This window comes from Microchirus variegatus (assembly GCF_963457635.1).
Source record: "Microchirus variegatus genome assembly, chromosome: 1".
Classification (NCBI taxonomy): domain Eukaryota; kingdom Metazoa; phylum Chordata; class Actinopteri; order Pleuronectiformes; family Soleidae; genus Microchirus; species Microchirus variegatus.
In genome coordinates, this window is record NC_139802.1 from 34,562,969 (window position 1) to 34,577,031 (window position 14,063).

General features: G+C 37.8%; 1 protein-coding gene across 1 annotated transcript; it reads right to left on the reverse strand.

Annotated features, from left to right (window-relative positions):
• Positions 1-7,905: 7,905 nt before the first annotated feature.
• Positions 7,906-13,834, reverse strand: LOC310938275 (O-acyltransferase like protein-like; the record flags this gene model as incomplete). The annotated part of the gene is made up of 8 exons (XM_083902765.1): positions 7,906-8,216; positions 8,305-8,447; positions 8,843-9,029; positions 9,153-9,288; positions 9,481-9,591; positions 13,427-13,528; positions 13,631-13,730; positions 13,822-13,834. 8 exons carry the CDS (start codon positions 13,832-13,834, stop codon positions 8,115-8,117), a joined length of 894 nt encoding a protein of 297 aa, XP_083758891.1. The 3' UTR covers positions 7,906-8,114.
• Positions 13,835-14,063: the final 229 nt, after the last annotated feature.

The window sequence follows — 14,063 nt, forward strand, 5'->3', positions numbered from 1 at the left end:
GCTGAGGTTGAAGATGTACTGCAGGACTCCGCTCAGCTGGGTCGCACATGTTTTGAGGACCCTCGGGCTGACACCGTCGGGACCAGCTGCCTTGCCCGGGCGGAGTCTGCAGAGCTCCTTCCTCACCTGCTCTGCAGTGAAGGTCTGTCTGCTGTGTGTGTTGATGGGGGGGGGGGTGGGAAAGGTGATGGCGGGGGGGTGGGGGGGGAAGGTGATGGCGGGGGGGTAGGTGGGACAGGTAGGGTAAAGTCAGGAAGGAGTTGAGGGGGAGGGGTGTCAGCAGGGCTGGAGGTTTGGAGGTGAATGGTTGTGGAGGAGCTGGGGGAGGGGTAGTCCGGAGCCCTTTCATCAAATCTGTTGAAGAACAGATTCAGCTCGTTGGCTCGTTCAGTACCACCTCCTATTGTCTGGCTACCAGATGGTTTGTAGCCAGTGATGCTAGAAAAGTAGAAGAAAAGTAGAAAAGAAGAAAAATGTCACGGCAGTTGAGTGTCAGAAGTTTCTTTAAAAAGCCCAATAACGATGTTTATAAAAGAGGTGAAAAAAGAGGGATAGATGCAGATGAAGATGAAGGACAAACTCAGCCCTTGGCCTCTGCGGAGCGAGGAAGCGGCAGCAAGGAGGTGAGGCGGGAGTACAGGGTTCAGTGGGAGCGGGAGTTCTCCTGGCTGAGGACGGAGGATGGAAAAATCCGGGTGGTGCTGACAGCGCGTTAAAGAGCAATAGACAGGAGGCTTTGGAGCGCGTCTGTGACCCGCTCATATTTCACTATTCATTGTTGATATGTAGCTACTGGTGCAACACAGTCAGATGTTTTTGTTACTGCGGAGAAAAGTAACATATTCTTCATATTCTGCTTGATGTGTGTATCCACGGTGTGGATTCTTTGTACTGCTTTTTTGGACTGAATATTAATTAAAAATGAATTAAAATTAAATGCAATTGAATATTTATTATCATTTAAATTAAATACATTAAAGTGACCGGTAAAAATAGCTTATGACAGGAATTTTATGACCCTGTCAGTAAAAATGACAGACAACAAAAAAGTCTAGCGCAACCTCTGATACGTACACTACCGTTCAAAAGTTTGGGGTCACTTAAAACTGTCCTTATTTTTGAAGGAAGAACACTAAACTATAAGACTATAACATTTTTTTTTTTTTTTAATTAATCAGAAATATACATTGTTAATGTGGTAAACGACTATTCTAGCTGCAAACGTCTGGTTTTTAATGGAATATGTACATAGGTGTATAGAGGCCCATTTCCAGCAACCATCTCTCCAGTGTTCTAATGGTATACATTGTGTTTGCTAATTGTGTTAGAAGGCTATTGGATGATTAGAAAACCCTTGAAAACCCTTGTGCAGTTATGTTAGCACAGCTGAAATTTTGAAATTATTTCTATATTTTCTATTCATTTTGCAACTCTTTTGATGACTAAAAGTGTGAATTTTAATGGAAAACACAAACAAATAGTATAGGTGACCCTGCATAGGTAACTTTTGAACAGTAGTTTATGCATTTTTTACATTGTCAATACACCGGTGCCTTCTTTCAGCTTTTACATTAACATGTAAACAAATCTGTAACTCGGCCTGAACAATCATTTTTTTGTATTCTTCTTCAGGATCTCTGTTATATCTGTCAAACCTGAAAACCTTTCACGCAAAGAGTCCGGTTACACTTTAACCCTTAGTGCTTACCCATGGTAAATTGCCATATACACAACTCCTTATATGGACATCCTGGTCATCAAATTTTTAGCAGTGATATAAAGAAGCAAAGTCACAAAATAGAACAAAATTTCACAATCCAATTTTACACTTTTTTAGTACTTTTTCGCTCAGGAGCGTTTATATAATTTGTGATTTTTTATTTTATTTTTTTAAATCAGATTTTCTCATCTGAAAAAAAGGACATAAGACACTCTTTATTGTAAGTAATGGAAAAAATCTGCCTAAATGCTCTCAGTTCTAAGGTTTACTATCAGCCAAACATTTAGGAAACAACAGTGAAGATGTTTGTATGTGTGTTCTACACACCTGCAAACGCTAATGTGGATGTTATTGTTATTGTTGTTATTTGTCTTGTCCTCCTCGGACAACATGACATACAGTACTGTACGTACCGATGCCTGAGGTGATGAAGAGTGAGGTTCTAAAACATGCACCCTGATTTGGAAGATTGCAGGAGGGGAGCTGGTGGCACAGACACCGGAAAAATACCAGTTCTTCTTCACCCATGACCTGCATTTGTGACATTCCTGCTGCACTGAAGGACAAGCTGAGTCCACACGCCGGAGATGTTTACAATAGAGCACAGAGCTTTGGTCGTTTGACGAATATTAACCCTCAGGAATCCCTTAAAAAAAGTCCCTTAAGTGTTCTTCGTGGCAGAAAACAGCCCCTTGCCAAAAACTGCTGTAAAAATATTATATGTTAATATTTTTTCCACTTTAAATGAGTCAATCTTTTAAAGCTACTTCAGCCTGAAATATACATTATACATAAATATACATACATTTTTATAATATTTTTGAAATTTTAACCCTTTAAAGGCCAGTTTGTTTTCACAACTCCACTGTTTCCTTATTGAAAAAAAAACAAAAAACAACAATAACTTCCATAAAATACATTTCAAGAGGAATTTAATTATACTCACTATTGGGCCTTGAGATCAATGATTGGCAGAAACATTTATTTTGAAGCACTGTTATTTTTTTTGCAGTGCCAGATTTTTCCAAAAAATCCCTAAAGTGTTCTTCGTGGCAGAAAACAGCCACCTTCCCAAAAGCTGCTATAAAACATTGTCTATTAATCTATTTTTTTCCACTTTAAATTGTCAGTCTTTTAAAGCTACTTCAGCCTGACATATTCATGTCAAATATTAATAATATTTTTGAAATTTTAACCCTTTAAAGGTCACTTTGTTTTCACAACTCCACTGTTTTTATTGAAAAACAACAAAAAACAACAATAACTTCCGTAAAAAATACATTTCAAGGAGAATTTGATAATAATTATTATTAGGCCCTGGGATGGGTCATTGATCACCAGAAACATTTATTTTGAAGCACTGTTATTTTTTTTGCAGCGTCAGATTTTTCCCAAAAATCCCTAAAGAGTTCCTTGTGGCAGAAAACAGCCACCTTCCCAAAAGCTGCTATAAAACATTGTCTATTAATATTTGTTTCCACTTTAAATTGTCAGTCTTTTAAAGCTACTTCAGCCTGACATATACATGTCAAATATTAATAATATTTTTGAAATTTTAACCCTTTACAGGTCACTTACAACTCCACTGTTTTTTATTGAAAAACAACAAAAAACAACAATAACTTCCGTAAAATAGATTTCCAGGAGAATTTGATAATAATTATTATTAGAACCTGAGATGAGTCAATGATTAGCAGAAACATTGATTTTGATGCATTATTGTTTTTGCAATGTCAGATTTTTTTTAGAAAAACTATCTTATTCGATCCTAGCAGCAGCAAATAACTTCCCAAAAACTGCTGTAATATTATATATTAATATTTTTTTCCATTTTAAATTAGTCTATCTTTTAAAACCACTTCATCCTGAAATATACATATCAAATATTAATTATATTTTTGGCATTTTAACCCTTTGAAGGCCATTATGTTTATGCAACTCCACTGTTTTTTTAATCAACAAAACCCCCCAAAAACCATACAACTACAGTAATTTCCTATCATTTCCAGTTACAATCATAACATATATTTCAAGGAATATTTGGTTATTATTATTAGTATTATATCCATCATATATCCATATGATGGATTTTGAATCGGTCTCCTGCTACAAGCGAAATGTTTTTTTCCCTGCTAAATAATTATTACCACATGTTGTCTTAAGATAAATAAACAAAGATAATAAGTTGAACCTGAAAAAAACATTTATTTTGCAAAGAAGGACACTGAATGATGAACACTGAAATATGAACATTGAATATGAAACATGGGGCAGTTAGGTGTGTTGTTGGAGATGGGAGAAAGGAAAAGATAGAGATGGCGAGTGAGTCAGTGACTGAGTCAGTGAGTGAGTGAGTGAGTGAGTGAGTGAGTGAGTGAGTGACTGACTGAGTGACTGAGTGAGTGAGTGACTGACTGACTGACTGACTGACTGCAGCATGTGTGAGAGTCCAGCTCAGGTGGAGCAGAGACTCCAAATGTACAGGCTTTGGTCTTTGCACGTAAACTCCCTACATTTGCAGCAGGTGCTGCCAACTCTTGTCTTTCTATCAGTGCAAAAATGACACAGCCTCCTGTCCTCACATTTACTCATGAGAAAAGGGCCTGCAGCATCAGCACCCTGCAGGTATGCAACCATTCCTGCAGCAGCTGATGAGCAGGGAAGCTGCCCTCTCCTCTCGATGTGTGGGGGGTCACCAGCATCTCTCCCACCACAGCATAAAAGTGTTGTACAGCCAAACATCAACCAAGTTGTGGAAAGGGCCAGTTGCTACCTATTTATTCTCCTTCTGCAGGGGTTGGTGCAACAACAACACTTGAAACAACAATATAAACAATTTAAGTATTCTAGTATTCTTTCTCATGATACATATATTATTTATGTTATGCCAAATAAGGACATTTGCAACAAAAAAAATGACATATATTTTAGACAAGAACATTAGAGTAACAATAAATAAATGTGTGAGTAACTGATGCGTAATGGCACGTACCTGATCAAGGTTATTGTCACCTCTTTTGCATCTGTTGTTATATTTCCTTTCTCTCTTCCTTTCCTTTTCATTTTACATTTATTTGTGGAGTAGCACATTCTTGCCTCCTCAGGGGATGGAAGAGACCATTGTGTGTCTTCATAAAAGCATAATCCACCTCCACTTCACTCTCATCTTCAGATCAGTCTTCAGGTGAGTTGGAGTTGGACAACAGCTGGTCTGTTTCTACTTCTGAGGCCTCATCCATGTCGGCCTCTGAATCTTCAGAGTTCATGATCATTTCCAAAGCCTCCTGTGTGGTGTAAAGTCTTTCCATTTCCAAAATGACTGCTGCTGCACTACCGCTCATACTTATAACCATGGCTGCAGTGCACATGCATACTAGAACTATCTCAGCAAGACTCAAAACAAAGTCCAACTTTGTTTTGGTATCATTTTAGTAGCAAGAAATGTGTGCAGAAAACAGTGAAACTTTGCTCCATGCTTTGAATGGCAAAACATAGCGCCACCTGGTGGACAAATATAAAAATATTAAATTTAATGCTAGTAGTCCAACATGAAACCTTAATATCAAGAAATGCATTATTTCATGTTAAGATAAATGTGCAATCAAAAATAGTATTTTCAATGGTTTTCAATGGGGCGATTTCAGGCTCGAAGAACACATTAGGTTAGTTTATTTTAAAAATCTGCTACTGCAGACAAACTAACAATGCAATCAAAATCAATCTTGCTGTCAATCATTGACCCATCTTAGGGCCTTAAAATGATAATAACCTAATATTCCTTGAAATGTATTTTACAGGAATTATTGTAGTTTTTGTGTTTTTTTAGGTAAAAAACCAGTGGAGTTGTGAAAAAAAACGGCCTTTAAAGGGTTAAACTTTTTAAAATATTACTAATATTTGATATATATATTTCAGGCTGAAGTGGCTTTAAAAGAGTGACAATTTAAAGTGGAAAAAAATATTAATATATAATGTTTTTATAGCAGTTTTTGGGAAGGTGGCCATTTTCTGCCACGAAGAACACTTTTGTTAGTTCTCACGCTGCTTAGCCATTTTAGGCTAATTTAAGAAAGTGAGATGACAGTTCTAAAGTTTACCAAAAATGAATAACCATTGGAAAATTTGAGCTATATCCATTCAACACAGACAAAATGGCTTAACAATTAAAAAACAGAAATGTGTGCAGAAAACAGTGAAACTTTGCTCCATGCTTTGAATGGCAAAACATAGCGCCACCTGGTGGACAAATATAAAAATATTAAATTTAATGCTAGTAGTCCAACATGAAACCTTAATATCAAGAAATGCATTATTTCATGTTAAGATAAATGTGCAATCAAAAATAGTATTTTCAATGGTTTTCAATGGGGCGATTTCAGGCTCGAAGAACACATTAGGTTAGTTTATTTTAAAAATCTGCTACTGCAGACAAACTAACAATGCAATCAAAATCAATCTTGCTGTCAATCATTGACCCATCTTAGGGCCTTAAAATGATAATAACCTAATATTCCTTGAAATGTATTTTACAGGAATTATTGTAGTTTTTGTGTTTTTTTAGGTAAAAAACCAGTGGAGTTGTGAAAAAAAACGGCCTTTAAAGGGTTAAACTTTTTAAAATATTACTAATATTTGATATATATATTTCAGGCTGAAGTGGCTTTAAAAGAGTGACAATTTAAAGTGGAAAAAAATATTAATATATAATGTTTTTATAGCAGTTTTTGGGAAGGTGGCCATTTTCTGCCACGAAGAACACTTATGTTAGTTCTCGCGCTGCTTAGCCATTTTAGGCTAATTTAAGAAAGTGAGATGACAGTTCTAAAGTTTACCAAAAATGAATAACCATTGGAAAATTTGAGCTATATCCATTCAACACAGACAAAATGGCTTAACAATTAAAAAACAGAAAGCCACGAAAAGGGCTCAAGGGACCCCTGCAATTTTCAAAATACACCCTGGACAAAATGGAGTCATTAACAAAAAGATTTTTGAACGTACTTGTATATCAGTTATATCATTTAGACGTTGCAAGCTGGATTCAAACCAGTCTCCTCAGTGTTGTTGATTAGTGCATTCAACCTTCATTTGTTCTGACTCTAAAAACAAAACAAAACAATAAAAGCTGTCAGCATCTGTATGTCCCACAGCAAGTACGTGTAATCTGATTTCATCTGGAATGTATGTGCCAAAATAGATGCATCCTTGGTCACACATTCTCCCAAAGGTTCCTGCTGCATCTTTATAGCTTCTGTATGTGCATGTGAGATCAAGGACCTTCTGAGTAAATGTGAACAGTTTTGAAAGTAATACCACAAGCGACCGCAAAAGCTTCCACGACAATGGCGGGTTACAAATTAGCACCGAGACAGAAAATTCCAAAACGATATTTGCATGTGCCGATCTTGAGTATTTACCATCCAATATCTCTTTTTACAGCCTCTTCCTGTGATGGCCTGCTGCACAGAATTATTTTGGTGAAAATGTTTTTGGTGTAGCAGAAATGAGTGGCCTGTTAAGAATGACAAGAATATCCAGGAGAATAATTATGGCTCAAATAAGTTTATAGAATATAAAATATTATTTGCGTGCGAATGAAACACACAAAATGTTTCCGAGTCTGATAAGTTACATCATGTTGAGCATGTTGTTTTGTGTTGTGGATTGGCAGAGGCCCCCGTGGACCCATGTAGTCATGGAGAGACGTATCATCTTAAAAGAAGAGTGCGTCACAACCACGTGGTGTTTGTGTAAGCTGAGGAACGCTTATTCAAGGTCTACAGCAGGTGTGTCAAGGGAACACACCGCACATGAATGACGAGACTCATTTTTCCATATTCCGAAGCGCATGGCAGTCTAATTACAAAATAAACCATAATTCAAAGCAAATACTACGATTAGATTGTTGGACTCTTTATTTGATCAGAGACCTTTTAACACTCAAATTCTGTCAGTGAAAACTAAGAAAACTAAAACCCTGGGCAGGAGGATCTGCTTTTCAGGAGACGGGATCCTTACGTCACGACTCCATGCTTTTTCAGACCGCTTGCAGAGCCCAAGAATACAATACAACCCATTGTTCTTTAGGGCTTCATAAACAAGGTAATGGCGCAGATACACACCCAAAACACAGTGTTAATTGGAACTTCCGGTCTATGGAGGAAGAAATCTGACAGAACCGGACTCAAAGATATCCATCCATCTGCCTCGACCGGTTGGGGTGTAAGGAAATATGGGGTAGAGGGAGATGAGGTAGAGACAGAAATAGGAAGGCAATTTATACAGTGTTGTGTAAGTTATTGAAACCCCATACTGCTGATATTGCTGGTCTGTTTAAACAAATAGACTGATATAATTAAGTGCTGCCAATATTTTTTTCTGATGTCCACAGTATCTATTTAAAGTTGTATTTTAGGAAGTAGGGCTTCTCAACCAGCACAGTCAGCGCGTAGCCAATCAACAGTGACGGCAGTAAGCGGCCAAAGTACAGGACCATCTACCAAGAGAGGATGGAGAAATTCATTAAAACACCACAGATGAACACACGAAATCACTTGATGTCATTGACTGTTTAAAGCACTTACGAAGTTAAAGACTGTGAAGTGAAATTGGGTTTCTTGCACTCCATTATGCACCATTATTAAAATAGGATGGAACAGATAGGCAGCAAAACTAACGTTGGAAATTGGAATCCAGAAACCCAGTGACAAGATGCTCTTGATTAAACCTGCAGCATAAAAATATGACAAAACAAAATTATATTAAACACAGACTTCTGAAATTGAGGATTTTTACCTCCAACACGAGTCACATAACTCTTCAGAAACGTGCATTCGTCCGATGTATTTGTTCTCATTTGTACCATTAAATTACATTACTACATTTGTATAGCTGAATACATTTTATTCAGTTATACAAATGTAGTAATGTAATGTTAAACTGCAAGTTGAGCTCAAAATTAAAATGCTACTTTGGTGTTTTATTCAATTGCATTTTGTGCATATGATATTTTATTATTTTTGACCTAGAAAGACCTCATTGGGATTGAAAATGTCTTACAATAGGGCCAAGACAGGCAGCAGCAGTGTGCTGTTTAGACTCTGGAACATTTCTGTAATTTACCTCCATATCCCTCCTCACAGGCAACAATGATCCAGATGACAGCCAAAGCCCAGGCTGTTCTGTGCAGTCCCTGATACAGGGCATGCGGCACAGATGGGTAGTCTGGGGTCTCCTTGAGGACAAAGGCCAAACCAAACACCACTGCCATGATGAAAAAACTGCATAACCAACCAAGTGCTGCCTGCCACTGCCAGCAAAAGCAACAGTGAGTACATAAACATCATGTGTTCAATGTCTGGTTCAGATTTATGTTGAAAGACTTAGATGTACTGTATGATGTGATTCTTAGAAAGTCTGAAATCATTCTTACCTTTTTCTTTATGAGCTGATCTTTTTTTGTCACAAAGTGTATTCCAGTCAGGATCCCAAGTAAATATGGGCCATATCTTGTATAAGGTTTATTATAGTACTGCGTCAGATGTAGATACGCTGTTTGTGATTTGCTCCTGCGAAAACATTTCATTGTATTTTAATATGCAGTGACAACATATCTATCTATCTATCTATCTATCTATCTATCTATCTATCTATCTATCTATCTATCTATCTATCTATCTATCTATCTATCTATCTATCTATCTATCTATCTCTTCCCAAAATGTCTGTAATTGCACCAGACCACAATCCTTGAATCTTACGGTGGAGGTAGTGAATAGACCGGCAGGTGCATTAGTGCTGTGAAAATAGCAGCAGCAGCAGTGGTGAGTAGCAACAAACCTCCTACCACAGCTGCAAACACACCTTTGTTCCTGATAAACACAAAGAAGATGTGTGAGATTACATGTGTACATTTGCCAATGTGTGTAACTCTTTTATGATGGCACATTTAAATGAATTTTTGGAGCAATATGAAAGACATTGAACTTACAGTTTGTAAAGACAGAGCAATACAGGAGTGGTGGCATAAAACTGGAAGTCTAGACCCAAGTACCATGACCAAGATAAACACTGGAGAGAGAATTGGAAATCATACTTAGGTCGAATACAATAGGTCAATACAATACTATATCGTAGTAGTGAAACTTACTATGCTGTCAGTAGTTATAAGATTGTTGAGCAACAGAACATTGCCCCACCAATTTATCTTACAACTATCTATATCTGTCCCAAATGTCGCGTAGGGTCCCATAGTGACCGAAGAGAACACACCGACAAATAGACACAGACAGAACATATGTAGTGGCTGAACCCTGTTTGAAGTAAAGACAAAGAGAAAGTTTAGAATTTGCGCTGATAATGTGACTTGAACATCACATTTAGTTCCATTCAGATCTGGTATAAGCATCCATCCTGAGTGATCTGTGAGTGGGAGTGTGCACAGCTATAAGTACAGATCTTATCCTTAAGATATTAATGTTGCTTCCACTTTTATCGATACAGTACTTTAATTGTACTGTACTTTTATTGGTTCGTTTTGTTACCTTTTTAGGAGAGAAAAATCTAACAAAATAAGAATATTTTGGTGTACTAACGCAACGGGTAGTGGTAGGAGCTGTTACGGAAATTTTGTATTGATATTGTATAAATGTAAAAGTATGAACTGTAGTGACCTAAGATCAAGGGACCATTTGCTATTTTGTTTAACAGTTGGAGAGACAGGGGTTTGAGTCGTAAACACCCTGTCTTCCTCTTTCCCTATGGGGGGTCTACCTGATTCCCTCTCTTCCCGTAGGAGGGAGGAAACCTTTTGTTCTACTCTGTCTGTGTGAGGGGGGGGGGGGTCATTGACACACCCACAGGTTAACTAGAGAGATTTTCTATTGTCCCAGCAGTCTTCTCAGGGTGACTGAATCTGCAAGTTGCCTTGGGATTGCTCTTTCTATACAGAAATAAACTCTTGTTTGATTCCTGAGCTGGCTCCAACATCCATCTTTTACCAAATTATCCTGACATTTTGGCACCCAACGTGGGGCACCAATACCTGTCCCTCTCTTCACAACGGTGGACCTGAAGACCTTGCAAGGCGGAGAAAAGAAACATTTTTCCAGAAAAGACCTCCACCTCGGGGCTCTTAAAGCTTCGTTTGGTCAGGGAGGCCAGGTCCCCTGAAGAGTGGGACAGTGACGGTGACCAACCAGAGAGGGTGACGGACCAGCCAGGGAGTCAAACAATCAAAAAGGTAAGACACGTGTCGTGTATGTCTTGTGAGGAGCCAAATCGTTGGAAATTTAATTTTGGATTGGTTGAAACAAAAACCGGTTCATTTGGCTTCAAGATCAAACATAGTGAGGGCCAGATCATTGGAGAATTAGTCTCGGGGGGGTTTGAAAAATAACCCTTGTCTGGTACCAAGATTAGAAATATCTCATGAGGACCAAATCATTGGAAACTTAATTTCGGGGGGTTTGAAACAAGAACCCTTGTTTGGCACCAAGATTGAAGATATGCGTGAGAAGCCAAATCATTGGAAACTTAATTTGAGGGGGTTTGAAAAAAAACTCTTGTTTGGCTTCAAGAACGGGTGGTCTGTTTTTGGAAGGACTGCATAGTCTTAAACTAATCCTGAAGTCGACTGCGTCAAAATAAAAAGAGAAGGAAAGAGTCAGGGACTCTATACAATGGATGAGGTTTAGAAGAAGATAAAACTTTGTGGTGACTAGAGCTGAAACGATTAATCGTCAACTATTTTGATAATCGATAATCGGTTTGAAGCTTTTTTCATGATTAAAACAAGATTTCTGATTGTTTTAGCTTCTTAAATGTGAATATTTTCTTTGCTCCTTTGCTCCACATAAACAAAGACATTTTTAAAACTGAATCATTTTGGTTTGTTGACAAAACAAGACATTCGAGAAACATCATCATTTTCAGGTTTGACAGACATTGATCAACGTTTTTTTTTGACATTTTATGAACTAAACGATTCATCGATTAATCGAGAAAATTATCGACAGATTAATCGATTACCAAAATAATCGTTAGTTGCAGCTCTAGTGGTGACTTATTCAGTGTCTTAAATATCCTCTGTGGATATTACAAGGGTGCGTTGCTCGGAACGAATGTGTCGTACAAACCACCTGGCTGAAAAGATTATCCAAAGTTAGTGTATGTTTGATAAAGATCCAAATGTGTGTATGAAAAATCAGCATGTGTGAAACAGGTTGAGTGTGTGAGAATAAGAAAAAACAAAGTTAAGAAAAAGGAAGTTTAAAACCGAAGAAGATAGCCCATTGTAAGTGATATCACACCCATTCGAGGAATGGTAGGTAAAACCGGTAAAATAAAAAAAGCAGGTTAAAAAAAAAAATAAAATAAATAAAAAAGTATAAAAAATGGGAAACTGTAACAGTTATAAATGTTGTGAACCTGACGAGGTTCAACTTAAAAGAGATGTGAAACGGATGAGCTAGAAAGCGGTAGATAATGTGAAAAATATGAAAAAGTGGGAAAAGAAGTATGGTTTTAGAGGAAAACTACTGCTAGAAGAATGCAAAGAATTGGTAGAAAAGATTGAGGCTAAGTCAAAGGGAATTGAGAAAAGACAGGAAGAAGAGATGCAGGATGTTATAAATTTTATTCTGTTTTTTAACTCCAACTGAGATAAACAGGAGGATGACGCCTCTGGGTCTCCATCCCCCGTGCATCAGCACGCAACACCTCCAGCCCAGGCCTCTGCTCCAATCTCTCCCCCTCCTTCTCACTCTGCACCTCCTCTCTCCGTTCCTGCACATACCGGAAGTGTCACAGGAAGTCCGAAAGCGACAAGGTCAGATAAGTGGTATGAAAAGTTGAAAAGTATGCTAATGCATTTTCTGATGTGTATTTCCAAGACAACATCAATCGTGGAGGCAGGAGAGGAGGAGGAAGAGGAGGAGGACGAGGAGGATGGAGAATTGATGGAGATGAGAGCTGCTACAATTGTGGCAAATTTGGACATTGGGCTCGACAATGTAAGGCTCAAAAGGGCAGAGGTCAAGGAGGCTGGAGGGGGGAAGGAGAAAGGAAACCCAGATGAGTTGAGGATTCATCAGAATGACTTGACAATAAACAGGTTACGCACCTACACACACACGTACACACCAGAACCTAGAAGATGAGGAAGTTTTTTAGTGTTTTATTGTGCATGGTAATCATGTGCTTTTGGAGGTTTTGGATGTTGAATAGACTGTTATAAAATGATGAAGTTGTTTGAGAAGCAAGGAAAAGTAAGTTGATTGGAAAAGACTGTGGAAAGTAGTGAAAGTGAAAAGAATAAGTTAAAGTTGTAGTTTAGATTTGTTTAAAATATTGAATAAAATACATACAAATAAAATATAGAAAACAACAGTAACAATAAATTAACACATTAGTTAATTCATTAATTAATTAATGAATTAATTCATTAATTCATTAATTAAATAAATAATAGGAACTGTGTTTTTTGTTATAAAAACTATATATTTCTTGGCTGAGACAAAGAGACAACCAACCATTTACTCTCACCCTCATGGTCAATTTGTCTGTGTCCAATTTGCCTAATCCCCAACTGCATGTTTTTGGACTGGGAGGAAACCAGAGAATCTGGAGAAAACCTGTGCACACACAGGGAGAACATGCAAACTCAAACAAGAAGACCCACAAACTGTCAGGTACTGTAGATCTCACCTCATAATCCTGTTGTAGAAGTAGCTGCCCACCAGAGAGACACTCAGTTTGCCCTCTGCCCTGTTGATGGAGCCTAACAGAGACTTGGCACTAAGCATACCGCTGAACACAAAAGTGCAAAGTGGCAAGTTAGATAACCATTAAAACAATAACAATAATAATAATCATCATTAATGTTATTATGATACATGGTTTTACGCTCACCCAAGCACTAAGAAGGTGTCTACAGCCAGAAAATATGGTCCACTCGTGATAATATGAAAAGGGCTGCTTGTTATAAAATCATACCATTCGTTAGCATTATCTGCAACACATATAACCACCTTAAATGAATAAAGAAGTAATGGAAATGACGTGCAGTCTAAATAAGCATTCATAAGTAAACCTTGACATACCCAAGTAATTCATAGTCATTAGGCTATTGTGGGTACATATGATCCATAACAGGGAGAGAGCACGGATTCCATTCAGGGAGGAGTATCCTCCTCTTGATGAGACTGTGCTGAAGACACCACGGCAGGTATTCTGTAGAGAAAATGCCTGCAGCCACCGCTCCAGACAGCGTCGTGAAAAACAGACGAGTGTGTGTTTATCTATAAAGACACAATTCAAAAGAGCAAGCTCTTAGTGTAACGTG